This window comes from Octopus sinensis, linkage group LG15 (assembly GCF_006345805.1).
Source record: "Octopus sinensis linkage group LG15, ASM634580v1, whole genome shotgun sequence".
NCBI lineage: Eukaryota > Metazoa > Mollusca > Cephalopoda > Octopoda > Octopodidae > Octopus > Octopus sinensis.
Window position 1 is genome coordinate 60,418,263 of NC_043011.1, and position 13,076 is coordinate 60,431,338.

The following is a 13,076-nucleotide window of genomic DNA, read 5'->3' on the forward strand; positions in this document are numbered from 1 at the left end:
CACTTGAACCATCCTTATCGCATTCACCCAGCTTTCAACAAATTTACTGGGGGTAGTGGGGAGAGTACATCCCTTTCAAACCTCACCTTCCTTTTCAAATGGAACTCGAAAAAAATTTTATGAGTGCTTGGCCAAAGAGGAAAGTGAGAATTTCTAACAAAATCACTGCAAATTTGGTGACAGTGATATTTTGTCAATGAAATTACCAATAGTAGACTTTATCCACCCCAAAGGATAAAAGGCAAAGTCGACCTCAACAGAATGTGAACTCAGAATGCAATGATGGGCGAAATACCATTCAACATTTCGTCCAGCATGCTAACGATTCTGCCAGCTCACCACGTTAGTAATAATAATAACAATGGTTTCAAATTTTGGCACAAGGCCAGCAAGTTTGGGGGAAGGGGTAAGTCGATTACACTGACCCCAGTGCTCAACTGGTGTTTATTTTATTGACCCAGAAAGGATGAAAGACAGACAACCTCGGCGGAACTTGAACTCAGAAAATAAAGATCAAAATGCTGCTAAGTATTTTGACTGGCATGCTAATGAGCCAGCCAGCTTGCCACCTTAATAATAATAATAATAATAATAATAATAATAATAATAATAATAATAATAATAATTGTTACAAATTTTTCCACAAGGGCAGCAATTTTGGGGGAGGGGATGAGTCGACCTCAGTGTTCAACTGGTACTTATTTTATCGACCCCAAAAGGATGAAAGGTAAAGTTGACATCGGTGGAATTTGAACTCAGGAAATAGTGACAGGGGAAATACCACTAAGCATTTCGTCCTGTGTGCTAACAATTCTGTCAGTTCAACACCTTAATAATAGTAATAATAATGATATTAATAATAATAATAATAATAATAATAATAATAATTATAATAATAATAATAATACTTATTATTATTATTATATTATTATTATTATTAATATTTCTTCTATAATAATAATGATGATAATAATTTTAAATTTTGGCAAAAGGCTAACAGGTTTCAGTGAGGGGCTAAGTTGATAACATCGACCCCAGTGCTCAATTGGTGCTTATTCTACTGACCCAGAGAGGATGAAAGGCAAAGTTAACTTTAGTGAAATTTGAACACAGAATTTAAAGTCAGGATACTGTTGAGCAATTTTTCTGGTGCGGTAATGAATCTGCCAGCTCGCCACCTTCATAATGGTAATAATAATCCTTTCTACTAAAGGCACAAGGCCTGAAATTTATAGGATGGGGACTAATTGACTACATTGGCCCTAGTATTTCACTGGTACTTAATTTATTGACCCTGAAAGGTTGAAAAGTAAAGTCAACATCAGCAGAATTTGAACTCAGATCATAGAGACGGACAAAATGTTGCTAAGCATTTTGTCTGGAATGCTAACAATTCTGCTAGCTTTCCACCTTAATAATGATAATAATAATAACAATAACAACAAAAACATTCAGCTATACAGGGCTTCCAATGCTTCCATTAGTTGGGGCTTATTATTATTATTATCATTAATATTATTCCTAACATTAGCACCTGGCCACACATATGCAAAGAATAGGTCAGTCGATTGTGTCTACTCCATTCCAGTACAAATCACAGATAATACAAACTTCTAATGATGATTTTTAACACTGGTAGTACTCACAAGAGAAGAATTAAAATATCATAAAAGGTAAAGGTTAAAATGTTGCTATTGTTTCAGAATAAGAGAAGAAAGAAAGCTAGTGTTGAGATCAATATGTAGAACAGACAATCAGATGATAAACAGAGTTTTCAAGTAAGCACACAGCTATCAGGCATATAATAACATATGGATATACAATATATATACATATTATATCATTACACATGCATACATATATATATAAAACAACACACGCACACATTCACACACATATTATATATACAGGTATATATGTTTATATATACACACACACACAAAATTAGACATATATACACATAAAACTATACATACACATATAAAACTACATAGATGTATATATGTGTGTGTGTATATATGTGTGCGTGTGTATGTATACATATATGTGAGTGTATGTATATATATATGTATGTATTTATATATATATATATATATATATATATATATATATATATATATATATATATATGTCTGTGTGTGTATATGTTACTATACACACACATATGTGTGTGTGTATGTGTGTATATATAACTATACACACACATGTGTGCATGTGTCTAAATATATATATATATATATATATATATATTATATATATATATATAAACTGTACCATTTAACTTTACTTGATTACAATAGAGAGAAGAATCTCTGCGTATTTACTACAAAACTAATTGCTGTACTGTAACAGAATGTAACGATTATCTGAGACAGCTGTAAAATGGCATTTTGTAAATTACTTTTTTTTTCTAAACCACACACTACACATATCATAAGAAAGATTATAAAAATACTTAAAATTTATCAAGCATTTTTAGAAGTAGTAATAATATAGAAAGACATTTTAAAATTCTTATCTTCTTATCTTTGTCTCGTAGGTGTGTCTTGTTTGTACAATATTTAAACTGCATAAATATTTATATATACATTATGCACATGTAGAACACAAGCATTCATGGATAAAATGATTTTGCTAATAAGCAAATATTATTCAGCTAAAATTGTTTCATTAATTTGTACTCAAAGAATGGGTGGGAGTGGGATAGTCAATTTTTAAGATACCTAGGATGAGTAGATATCGAAATTCAAAGTTAGAGTAACTTGATCTTTACATGATGTAGATCTTAATTATAGAACAAAAAAATATATTGATATCAAAAGATAAATTAAGTGATAAATGTAATAATGACAAAAAGATAAAAGAAAGGGATGACTAACATGATATAAAGATTGACAAATGTTTAAGATAACACATGCTAAATATAATACAATAAAATAATACAAGAAGAAAAAAGTTCTTAGTATGATATTTCAGCTGAATGGATCTGGAGTAGATATGTGAGAGGAGCAATATCATACACAAATTTTAGAGAGATGGTAAGAATAAATAAACACTTGTGATAGCATAAAATCAGACTACGTTCTAATCACATGTTTAAAAAACTGAAGGAGAGAACTAAACTAAAAGTATGTCTTTTTAATTCAATATAATTTAAAATTACAATTATACAATTTTAACAATATATAGCAAAAATAAAGAAAAAATTAAAATAGAGAATAAATCAACAATGCTGGAAACTTAAAGTTACTTATGGGTTAATTTGTTTTATGTTATTTATTTAACTATTTATTTTGTAAAAACTATCAAGCTTGTCTTTTGAACCAAAGCATTTAAAAACAATTAAATATATTCCTATAATGTTTAGAAAACATGAAAAATCTTAACATGGAGAAGATAGTAACAGAGATGAAGCGATGGCAAAAGGATTATCCATAGATAATATACCTGTTGGCATTATTAATTGCAACATAATGTTTGTCTTCTTCAGTTGGTAGCCGTACGTCAATTGAGCTAGACCGAGGTTGGACTGGCACTTCAAGAAATTCATTTCCACTCAAGGAAGATTTCCAAGAATCAGAAGGTGACACTTGTAAACATCCAGTGTCAACAGAGGATGAACGTTGCGACTTAACTGTCGGCACTTCAAGGGTCAAGACATTAATATAAGATATTTCTTCAAGTTGGTTATCATTTGAAGGCCTCAGCTCATTTGGTGACTTTATCAAAAGAGGGGGGCTTGACAGAGAAGGACTATCCTGAATATTATCTGGAGAATGTGTTTCCAGTAAAGAAAGGGCAGATATACTGCATTCTGAATTGTCATCTTTGTCACTATAGTCACTGTCAGCTGGAAGATCAGATGATGAAGAATACAGAGATTCACATGAAGAAGTAAACACTCCCGGATAGTCAGATGTCAGCAAATCTAGTTGTTGACTGGTTTTATCACTAAGGACAGTATCTAATTCTTGATTTGATAGGGTTTCAAGGTGTATGCAGTGTATGCACAGTTTAGGAATTTCATAAGAAGCACGTCTCCACTTAAGAAGTTTTTTGCCTGAATTAGTTTCCTGGTCTGAAATACCTTCATCAGATGATATAGCGATATTAGCGGTAACATCAAAGGAATTAGATCGGCGCCCGGTATTGGGGACTTTTAAAAATTCTTGGTTGTCTTTATTAGGAAGGCTGCTTGTGTCAAAGCTAGATGAACGTACACGTGCTTCTGAAGGTAACTGAAGCAGACTTTTATTTGCATCATCTTTTGCAGCAGCTTCTTGTCGAGATATACATAGTTTGGGAACTTCAAATGAGAGTGAAAAATTGCAATTTTTTTTTAGCCGGTTCATGATAACATTTGTTTATGTTCATAAATTGAAATATGATGAAACATGGGAAGAAAGGAAGAAAAAAGGGAGGAAATAATAACAATAACACATAGCTACTAGTAATAGTTGCTCCATGTTGCATGACAAAGCATGCCAAATAGTAAATCACATTAAGTTAGGTGATTGGTACCTTCTTTCTTTCTTTTACCAAAATGTTTTCATTGATTCTAAAAAGATCCATTGCTTGGCCATGTTAGCTGTTTACAATCTTAAACTGCTGGCCGTGGATTCAGTATGATATAGAAGACTAGCAGTAGTTATATACACTCTCTTCACTTTTATTCTGCCAACCTCCACAGATGTGAGCGGTGAGTTTGCTATAGCTGATGCTGATGATACTTAATGACAAACTGAACTCAGGTACAATTAAAAGAGATGGAAACCAGACTTTCCGTCCGCAAATCTCCATTAAAATTAACCTCACTTAGACAAAAATCTTGTTTACATTTGTGTGTAGCACATTGCTATAGGAGGACATAAGAGAATGTTTGGCAATCTCTCTTTCTTCACTGTTGTTAGCTGCTAGCATAGAGAATTGTAGAGGCTTCTCTCTCTCCTGCATACTAAGGTATCAGCATGCATTACAACCAGCAGCCTACACAGACTGCAAGAGAGAAGAAATCTGAAAGGGAGGAGACCGATGGGGATAGGCTGAGAGAAAGAGATGGAAAACGTGAGCTGTTATAGCAGTAGCAGTAGCTAACTATCCTGTTTTTGTCAATGCATTTTCACATGTTCAACACTACGAGCTAATTTAAAATACAAGAAGAAAATGAATGAGCTTGAGAAAAGAAAACAAATATAAGGAATTAACTTAAATATTAGAAAAAAAAATTTCTCAGAACAAGACAAATTAGCTTCTTTGGAGGTAGGAAATCCAAACTGTGGAATCATGGTAGTTTATTATAAGAAGAACAGCTCGTAAAAGATTTTCTAAAAGTCATGGAATTAAAATAACAACATGTTTATCTATGTAACATATCAGTTATATTCTGTTTTGTGTTTTGACAAAGTGTTTTTTTAAACAAAATAGGGAATATTGTTTATATATTAACAGCATATTGAAAATTCACCCACACATATTCACTTATTAAAAGCAAAAAAAAAGATGTATAGTTATCTCATCACTGATACATTGACTTGTCTTAAAATGTAAATAGAAGCTAAGCAACAATCTCATATGATACACAACAAATAATAATACTCTGATCTTTATAATTAAAATACTTATTAAGATAAGTAAAACAACATAAATGTTTTCAAGTAGCATAAGGAAAATGAAAGCTACTTCAAATTCAAAAGTGGTATTAAAAACTCATTAATTAACAGATATCCCTTAATTAATTTCATAAAGATTTAGACCATATTTATTAAAAATAGAAAAGACAAAAAAAAACTTTGAATTTCACTATTAATTGATAAGCAAAATATGAACCTTAAATTCAAATCTACATATGACCAGTTTATTAAGCTAAGTTAAAACGGAGACACCTGTGGAATTGATTAAACTAATTGGAAATCTAACAGCTTTTCTACTTCATTCTTTGCATCCTTCTTTTTGCTTTTTCTTTTCTTCTCCCAAGAATGGCAATAATAGCAGCAATTTATTTTAATTGGTTTTACCTCAGAAAGTTGAAAATAGTGAAGGATAGATTTCCTTGAAGTAAAAATTTGTATTCTATTTAAAATTTGATATTTCAAAGAATTTATATAAACAATAAGTTTTTTTTAAGTTACTAAAATAACATTGCTTAAAGTTGTAGAACCTTAATTGTATAAAATATCACAGCTTAAAGAGAAAGAGGGTATAAATAACAATTCATGTTATAATAAATATAAAAGTAGAAAATCTCAGCCATGAAAACTGAAATTTAAAAAAAAAAATCATAAACAAAACTGAAAATAACCAAAACAAAAAATCAAACCTATGATTAACTTAAAACCAAGTTGTCTGATGCAAAAATTTTCAAAAATTTGCACATATTGCTTTAGTTTATGGTATAATTTTAAATAATTCAATCTGCTTTAAATTTGGGATAAAAACCCATCAAATTTTATTATTTTTATTAACTTCTGGTTAAAAAAAAAGTGAATGTGTTGTGAATATTTATTTCTGCTAAAAGATATTATAAAATGATTCCAATTAATAAACCCCTATGTGCTAGGAGTTCTTTTCTTGTAATGAACAATGCATTAGATAATGCTGGAATAAAAGTACATTTGGCATTGTCTAACATTTCAGCTGTATTTCAGTTGCTAAGGACTCAAAATTGATGGATTTGGAGTCGACAGAATATGCTAAAGAAAGAAAACCCACGATTTGTAAACAAACTGAAATAGCAGATAATATTGTATTCATAATTCTGATTTTCTCAATATTTAATCAGGACATATATATATAAAATGAACAAATATATAAAATAAAATAAAATAAACCAAATTTCACAAAACTAGGGCTATTAAACTAGGATTTTGCCATTATAAAACTGATGAATTAACATAGAATTTTGATGAGGGGCTTTAATTTAAATCACTTTTAAACAAGAAATTTGTATTATATAACCAGGATGGTTTTGGACATGTTGGCTTCAAAAGGGTTAAAATATGAACTGATCATTTTGAAGAAATGACAAATTACATATATTTGTTAAAAAAAATAAATGAAAAGAAATAAAATCAAATGTCAAATTTATTTTAAAATATGGTCTTTTTATAATTATTTGTTGTAACTATATAAACAAAAACAATGTTTAAAAAATGAAAGAGATTAAAAAAATGTTGGTCCTATGTGTCAGTATGATGTCTAATAGCATCAACTATAAAAATATACTGGATCAAATTAACTGAGAAACAATTAATTGTTCATAGGAAATTAATTTTATTAATTGTTTAACCCACCTGAGACTGCCCCTTATTCCAGGAAACAAATTTCTAATTCTAAAATGATCTAAATTAAAACATTTCATCAAAATTTCATGTTCATTTATATTTCAAACACTAAGTAAATAATGGCATGGTTATTTTACTAAATTCTTCATTATTTTCAAAATTAATTGAAGTCAAAGTGGTTTATTTCAACAGAAATATAATAACAAAATGGTTAACACTATAACATTACAAATGTATGTTATATTAAAGCCTTCAAAAGCAATTTCAAAACAAAATTGGGGAATGGCTATAATTATTTATCCAGAATAATTGGCGAAAATATCAGGAAATCTTCAAATCAACAGATAGGAAGTTACTAATATCACCGCATTAAACTCCTTAGAAATATTTCCACTGAAAAGTGCTTACTACTTCTGAAAGAACCACTTAATATGCATTAGGAGCCAATGTGAGCCTCTCTACATGATCATTCAATCTGCTAGAAGCAGCAACCAAATTCTTTTAACTCATAACAAACAATAATAATATCTTAATATGTTATAGGCTTCCAATGGACCAGTTCACTACATTTTCAATGACTGGGATAACAAGAAGGTGTCTGTGTAACTTGGTTAAGAACAAATATCTTAAGAGATTTCATTTGAAAATAGTTTAGTTATGTTCTCATTGATGTTTACATCTTTTGCTCAGAAACGTCTGCACACACACACACACACACACACACACACACACACCCTGGACTCCTGCATAATTTCCATTTACCAAATTGCACCTGTAAGGCATAAATCAATATGAGGCAACAATAGAAGGCACTTGCACAAGACACTACCCAATGGGACTGAACCCAGAACCATATGAATGCAAAAACATTTTTAAATGGAGCAAACTTATTAAGTATATAGTATATCTTTGTGTAAAATTGTACTGCTGACTAATACACTACCATGATATAACACCTGGACAGAAAGTACATAGCCAAATGGTTAAAGTGTTGGACTCATGATCATAATGCCATGGTTTTGATTCCTAGACTGAACAGCACACTGTGTTCTTAAGCAAAGTGCTTCATTTTTATGTTACTCTAATCCATTCAGCTTAAACTTAGCACCAGTAACATTGGAGGGTTGACCCTGTGATAGACTGGCATACTATTCAGGAATATGTATAATACTCTCAATTGTTTACATGCCATAGCAACCAGGACAGGTTCCTCTCTAATGGGTTCAGGACAAACCTAACTAAGAGCTAACATCAGGATAGATATATCTTTTCATATAATTTTATGTTTATAATTAGACATGTGAGAATATGTCGCCTAGTGGTTAGAGTGTAGCACTCTCAATCACTAGATCACGGGTTTGATTCCTAGACCAAGCAGTGTGTTGTGTTTATGAGCAAAACACTTAATTTCACATTGCTTCAATTCATTTAGTTGTAAATCAGTAACTCTGTGAGAGACTAGCTTTCCAGTCAGTGGGGAATGTTGGCCTTTTCCCCTACACAGTGAGGTAGCATCATGCAAAAGCTAAAATGATACAAAGTGCATTGTGACTAGCAATGTATAACAATATCCGATAGTCAGGCTGATCACATGATCATGTGATAATTAAACATATTGGAATGGAAGTTTGGAATAATAAAAATGATAATAATAATAATATTTATATAAAAAATTAAGGAAGGTTGTACATGAATGCTTTATTGTATGAAAATTTAGATTTTCATTCAGCCATCAGATAGAAATGTAGAATGTTATATACTATATAATGATAAGATTTATATAACATCAAAACATTTTCAAGTTCTAAATAATAAGCAAACAAGTTCCAGCAATTTGATGAATCAATAATACACTATAGATAAAAATCAAAAGTAAAAAAATGATATCTAAATCACAAATAAATGTTCAATTTCCCTTATGTAATAAAATTTTTAATACATCTTTTTTAGTAAATAAAACATTTTATTTTTCTAGTCAAAATATGAAATTATTAAAAGTTATGAACAAAATCTATAGACTTGTTAATGTACCAAACCAAAATGATTTTCCTGTTTATTATATCCATAATTGACATTTTTATCTTTTATGGTACAAGCCTACCTCAGGTCATTTTCAGTTCTATGATACAAAATTTCTTGTTTTAAAGTATTTGCAATAAAATTAATACCTACTCTCATAATTGTATGTATTTTTTTTTGGTTTTGTTTTAAACACTAGGTTGATAATAAAAGAAAACAATTGTTATTTCATAATGACCACCAAATTCATTATTTTCAAAATTAAATGAAATATAGGTGGTATGTTTCATTAAAAATTCAATTGCAAGAGAGTTGATTAAGATCAAATATTATTTTCTTTCTTAACTTGTAAAGCTAAGGAATAATTCACAAAATACTAAAAACAATATTTACATTTGAAATCCAAATTATCAAATTGATAAAACATAGACATCAGAATTATCAGCATAACTCATCTCTTAAAAAAAGGTGTTAAAAATGATTTTAATACCTTTTAACATGGAAGAAAACTGAAAATCTATATGAACACAGAATTATTAACTAAATATAGATAGTATATAATTATGTTGTATGAAACAATAAGCATGTTTATTGCATTAGATATTGATTTCGTTTAACACTGGGACAAAACAACTTCCAAAACATGGCACAAGACCAACTCAGAACTTCAGTGATACTTATGGCTTATTTATTTATTTATCCTTTATCTTCTACTAGTTTCAGTTATTAAACTGTGGCCATACTGGTGCACTGACTTAAAGAAATTTTAGCTGACTGAATCAACTCCAATACTTATATTTTTTTAAACTTATTCTATAAGTTTTCTTTTGCCAGACTGCTAGATTATAGGGATGTAAACACACCAACACCAGTTGTCAAGCAATGCTGGTGGGATAAACACAGACACAAAGACACACACACACGCGTATATGATGGGCTTCTTTCAGGTTCCATTTTCCAACTCCCCTTGCAAGGCTTTGGTCAACCCGGGACTATTGTAGAAAACCCAAGGTGCCAAGCAATAGGACTGAACTCAGAACCATGTGACTGGGTAGCAAGCTTCTTATCACACACTGGCAGTTGTGCCTTTATTTATTTTAAAATAAAGTGAACAGAAAACCAAGTCAAACACAGAATGTAAAGGGATGTAACAAAACAGCAATTTCTAATTCAGGCACAAGGCCACAAATCCTCAAGAAAATCACCTTCAGGTTTAACATATCCTTTTCCTAGTTTGCATGCATCGGATGGAATTTGTTGAAGTAGATTATCTACAGTGAGATACACTTCCTGTTGCCAAACCACACTTATTTCCAAACTAGGTTATGATATTTACACTCATTTAAAATTATTGTGCAATATCAATGCAGGGAGACACGCACACATCCACACATACATAAATACAGGACAGGCTTCTTTCAGTTTCTATCAAGGAAATCCTCTTACAAGGCTTTATTAGGCCTGAGGCTACAGTGGAAGACACTTGTCCAAGGTACCATGCAGTGATACAGAACACAGAACAATGTGGCTGTGAAGCAAAATTCTTACCACACAGCCATGGTTGCACTTAGTTTACATCCAAAGAGTAAAGAAAATAGTTTTTTTAATTATTTGATAAACAATATTTATGTATGTGTTAAAATATTTAATTCAGGGAGCATCATAAGTTCATAAATTATCTTTTTTATTAATACCAGAACATTTCACTTATTTTATTAGATTAGTTTTAAATCTAATTAACTTTTTTGATACCCACCCAGCTGAGACCATTTCTGGTTCTATGATATAAACTTCCTGCTTAAAGCTATTGGAATTAACCTTCCGTCAAAACGTCATGTCAATTTTATGTTTCAAACACCAGCTTGATAAATGCCCAAGTTATTTGACTAAACTCTTCATTATTTTAAAATTAAATCACGAAGGCTGTGTATTTCAACAGAAATCAGGCAAGGAAAGGGTTAAGTACACATTTATAACATACAATGCATGTTTGATTACATAAGTACTTCTAGTATGAACTTCACAGTCTGAAATATATGCTAAAGAAATTATATCAGACAACAATATTAATTAACAGAACCTTTATCAATATGTTCATCTTAAAAGTTCTCAAAAGAAAAGAATTACATTTATTATCTTTCCTATGTTAAATTTTCATATTACCTGTTGTACATGGATGAAAACTTTATATTTGACAGCCTTATCCCCTGAACAATAGAATTATAGATGACATACATTTTCATTGTTTTATTTCAAGAAAGCATGAATAAAATTGATTTCAGATTAAATTCTTTTTCATGATTATTTTTACTCAGAATGAATACAGATTCATTAATAAATTAGATATTGCACATTCTTAACCAAGTGTTTTCTTTTAAATTAGCATCTGAAAATACAGAACAGATGATTATCCTTAGAGGATGTATATTGCTCACAGCTAGGTTTCAGATATTGAGCATTGAGTTACAATTATAAACTAATTCCACAAGCATGAAAAAGTATCTAATTTTGTACCTTATGTAAAGATATAAAATATGCAAACCAATTAGTCTCAAAGGACCTGTTGGCAAAATTCATTTGTACAGTCTTATATGATAATTAAATTTTCAGAGACACCTAACTTTCTGAAATTACTTTTGTATTTACAATTATTGCTTTTACAGATGGCTTTTCTGAGAAGTTAATGCAAAAATATATGTACTTATTGGCATTGGCATAGCAATGTGGTTAACATTCCACAGTGCAGCCCCTTTGGCAGGTGTCTTCTGCTATATTGCCTTTGGTTGACCAATGACATGTGAATGGGATTTGATAGACAGAAACAGTGCGCAACCTACCATGTGTGTGTGTGTGTATGTGTGTGTGTGTGTGTGTGCACACGCATGTGGGTGTGTGTGTGTATCCCCCTTTATATCCTCACAATTAAAACTTAGTCATTTATAGTTGTAAATACGACTGATAAATACCAAATGTGAAGTAAGCAGTGGTGGGGACATATTATTTAACTAAAACCCATGCAGGCAATACCATAGTATAGCTACAGTTTAATGACTGCAACTAATATGCAAGTTACACACACGCACAAACATCCCTCTCAGTAGAGGGATCTTTGTCTTGTAAGTTACTTGGTGACCTTGCTGGTACTTGTGCCATGTAAAAATCACCTAGTACACTCTGTAAAGTGGTAGGTATTAGAAAGGGCATCTAGCTATAGAAACCAAGTCAAATCAAAAAGTAGAGCTTGGTGCAGTCTTCTGATTTGCCAGCTCCTCTCAGAGTGTATGTTCAATGCCAGTAGGAAGAGAGGGCATTAAATGATGATGATATTGGTACAATAGAAATTGAAATTTAGGATTTAAATCAACAGTACCACAAGTTAGGTATATGTTAGACTTATCGGCAACATCAACAACATTATTCATGTGGCCATCAATAATGCTTTCAACTTCAATTTAGTCTGAGTGAACAGTGTTGATGTTTTACTGTAGGTTAACCCTAACCAGAATGGCCTATGATCTAAGGATCAAAGATATTTCAGTAAACTTGGCCATTCAGAGAAAATCTGTTCTTTCCTCCTTTTTGATACAATAGAGAATAATTTGAGGGAGATTTGGACGCCATTTCAGGTACATTATATGTCATCCCTTGTTAGTTCATGTTCCTCTTTAGACTGAGTGATCTTAGCAGTCCTTAGGTCTGATTAAAACGACTATCTCAAAAAACTTTCATTGGTTCACCTCTCTGGATTCAACTACAACCCAATTATTTCAGTCCATT

At 31.0% G+C, this 13,076-nt stretch overlaps 1 protein-coding gene across 1 annotated transcript in view; it reads right to left on the reverse strand.

Moving 5' to 3' along the window:
• LOC115219701 (diacylglycerol kinase zeta-like) overlaps window positions 1-4,986 on the reverse strand; it is a 545,273-nt gene extending 540,287 nt beyond the window's left edge. Inside the window, exon 1 of the mRNA XM_029789877.2 lies at window positions 3,448-4,986. Within this exon, the coding sequence (XP_029645737.1) occupies window positions 3,448-4,352 (905 nt within the window). The 5' untranslated portion in view covers window positions 4,353-4,986. The remainder of the gene's footprint in view (window positions 1-3,447) is intronic.
• Between the last annotated feature and the right edge of the window lie 8,090 nt (window positions 4,987-13,076).